Genomic DNA, 1991 nt, shown 5'->3' with positions numbered 1-1991 from the left:
GCGCGTCTATGTCTACAAGTTGGCGTAACGTTAAATATCATTGAGCAACTTTCATTTTTGCGCTATATACAAAGTTGCAATGAAAAATAATGATGATGCATATAAAATATCTCATCAAACATTATTAAATGTTACTGAATGTATTATTTCTTTATTTTGTGTGCAAGAGTTACCGACAACAATTGAATATTTTCCGTCGCTTTTCGCGGTTTGTCGTACGAGCGCTGGAATTCGCTCGCATTATTGGAATTTGACATTGACATATTTGCGACGTTATCGCGATACAAATATGCGCGTGACGAAAAAATGTCGCCGGATAAATAAGCCGCGACAGAGAAGGACGGACTGTAATCTATCGCGATTGTAACATAACGTGCTGAGCGATATACATACACCTGGTCGGTAGTAGCGGTGTGTACTCCAACAGCGTTGTGCGTTCCAACACGTTACCGCGTTATCGGTCGTACATAACGAACGCGAATACATCCCACGCCGTGTGTGGGACACACGAGGATGGGTGGTAACGTCCCACGCCGAACCAACGGGTCACGTATGAGCGTACAGAGGTATGAGTGTGCAGAGGTTCCGCCGCGGTGCGAAAAGTAGGGATGCCGGTGTTCTCCAAGCATAAAAGGTCCATGGTCCGTGTATGTCAGTGTCAGTGAGAAAGAGAGAGAGAGTGTGTGGAACGACGGAGAACTGTGTGGTTACCTAGATCAGCGACGGCGAGTCACCGCCGATGCCACATCGACTCGCGATATTGAATTGAAAACATCGTCGGTCGCGTACGCGGATTTTAATGTCGTCTTGATCGTACTTTTGACTGAAAGAAAAGATAGAGGGAGAGAGAGAGTGAAGGAAGGAGAGGGAGTTCGCATCCAAGCGAGAGCGAGAAGCACGCAAGCAAGAAGCTCGTATTTGATGCGAGAAAGTTCCGAGAAGAAACGAGTTTGTAAACGAGGCCGGTCACAGCGGAGCTTCAGTTCTCGATGAGCGATACACGCGAGCGGTAAAGTTACGGTGATTAAACAATCGCGGGTGTGTGTATGTGTGTGTGTTTTGCAAACGTTTTTCATTGCGTTTACGACGATCACGAATCTTTCGCTTGTGTGAAAATTACTGTAAAGTAAATCGGACCTCCGCCGCGGTGCGAAAAGTAGGGATGCCGGTGTTCTCCAAGCATAAAAGGTCCATGGTCCGTGTATGTCAGTGTCAGTGAGAAAGAGAGAGAGAGTGTGTGGAACGACGGAGAACTGTGTGGTTACCTAGATCAGCGACGGCGAGTCACCGCCGATGCCACATCGACTCGCGATATTGAATTGAAAACATCGTCGGTCGCGTACGCGGATTTTAATGTCGTCTTGATCGTACTTTTGACTGAAAGAAAAGATAGAGGGAGAGAGAGAGTGAAGGAAGGAGAGGGAGTTCGCATCCAAGCGAGAGCGAGAAGCACGCAAGCAAGAAGCTCGTATTTGATGCGAGAAAGTTCCGAGAAGAAACGAGTTTGTAAACGAGGCCGGTCACAGCGGAGCTTCAGTTCTCGATGAGCGATACACGCGAGCGGTAAAGTTACGGTGATTAAACAATCGCGGGTGTGTGTATGTGTGTGTGTTTTGCAAACGTTTTTCTCATTACGTTTACGACGATCACGAATCTTTCGCTTGTGTGAAAATTACTGTAAAGTAAATCGGACCGTGAGCCCGGTCGCGGAAGAGTGTCGCGATGACTATTCACAAGAAAAGCGTTGTATCAAAGACAAAGAATAAGGGGACTGCGAAGAATGAAGTGGCGACTACATCCTCGGACGTCGTGACGACCACGGAGACGGTCGAGGTTGTATCCTCGACCAGCATGGTCGAGGAGTCGAAACAAGTAACGGAGAGCGAAGCCAGAAGTAGCACGACAGAGGTCACGAGCTCCAGTCGCGAGATCATCATGGATTCCAAAGGTAACGTAATCAAAGTTATCGAAACATCTCCGCAGACGGTTCA

General features: G+C 47.6%; 1 protein-coding gene across 2 annotated transcripts in view; it reads left to right on the top strand.

The window, feature by feature from the left end:
• The first annotated feature begins 531 nt into the window (after positions 1-531).
• The window catches only part of LOC115245979 (titin homolog), a 22139-nt gene continuing 20679 nt past the window's right edge, over positions 532-1991 (top strand). Inside the window, exons 1-2 of one of the 2 annotated variants that reach the window (XM_029824518.1) lie at positions 532-634; positions 1189-1991. In XM_029824518.1, coding sequence (XP_029680378.1) covers positions 1723-1991 — 269 coding nt within the window. In that variant the 5' untranslated portion in view covers positions 532-634; positions 1189-1722. Of the gene's footprint in view, positions 635-1148 lie in introns of those variants that run through there. The other variant, XM_029824519.1, reaches the window with a different exon arrangement.

Source organism: Formica exsecta, unplaced genomic scaffold (genome assembly GCF_003651465.1).
Source record: "Formica exsecta isolate Colony F162 unplaced genomic scaffold, ASM365146v1 scaffold138, whole genome shotgun sequence".
NCBI classification, from domain to species: Eukaryota; Metazoa; Arthropoda; class Insecta; order Hymenoptera; family Formicidae; genus Formica; species Formica exsecta.
Note: the sequence above shows the minus strand (reverse complement) of the source record. Positions and strands in the feature narration are given on the sequence as shown.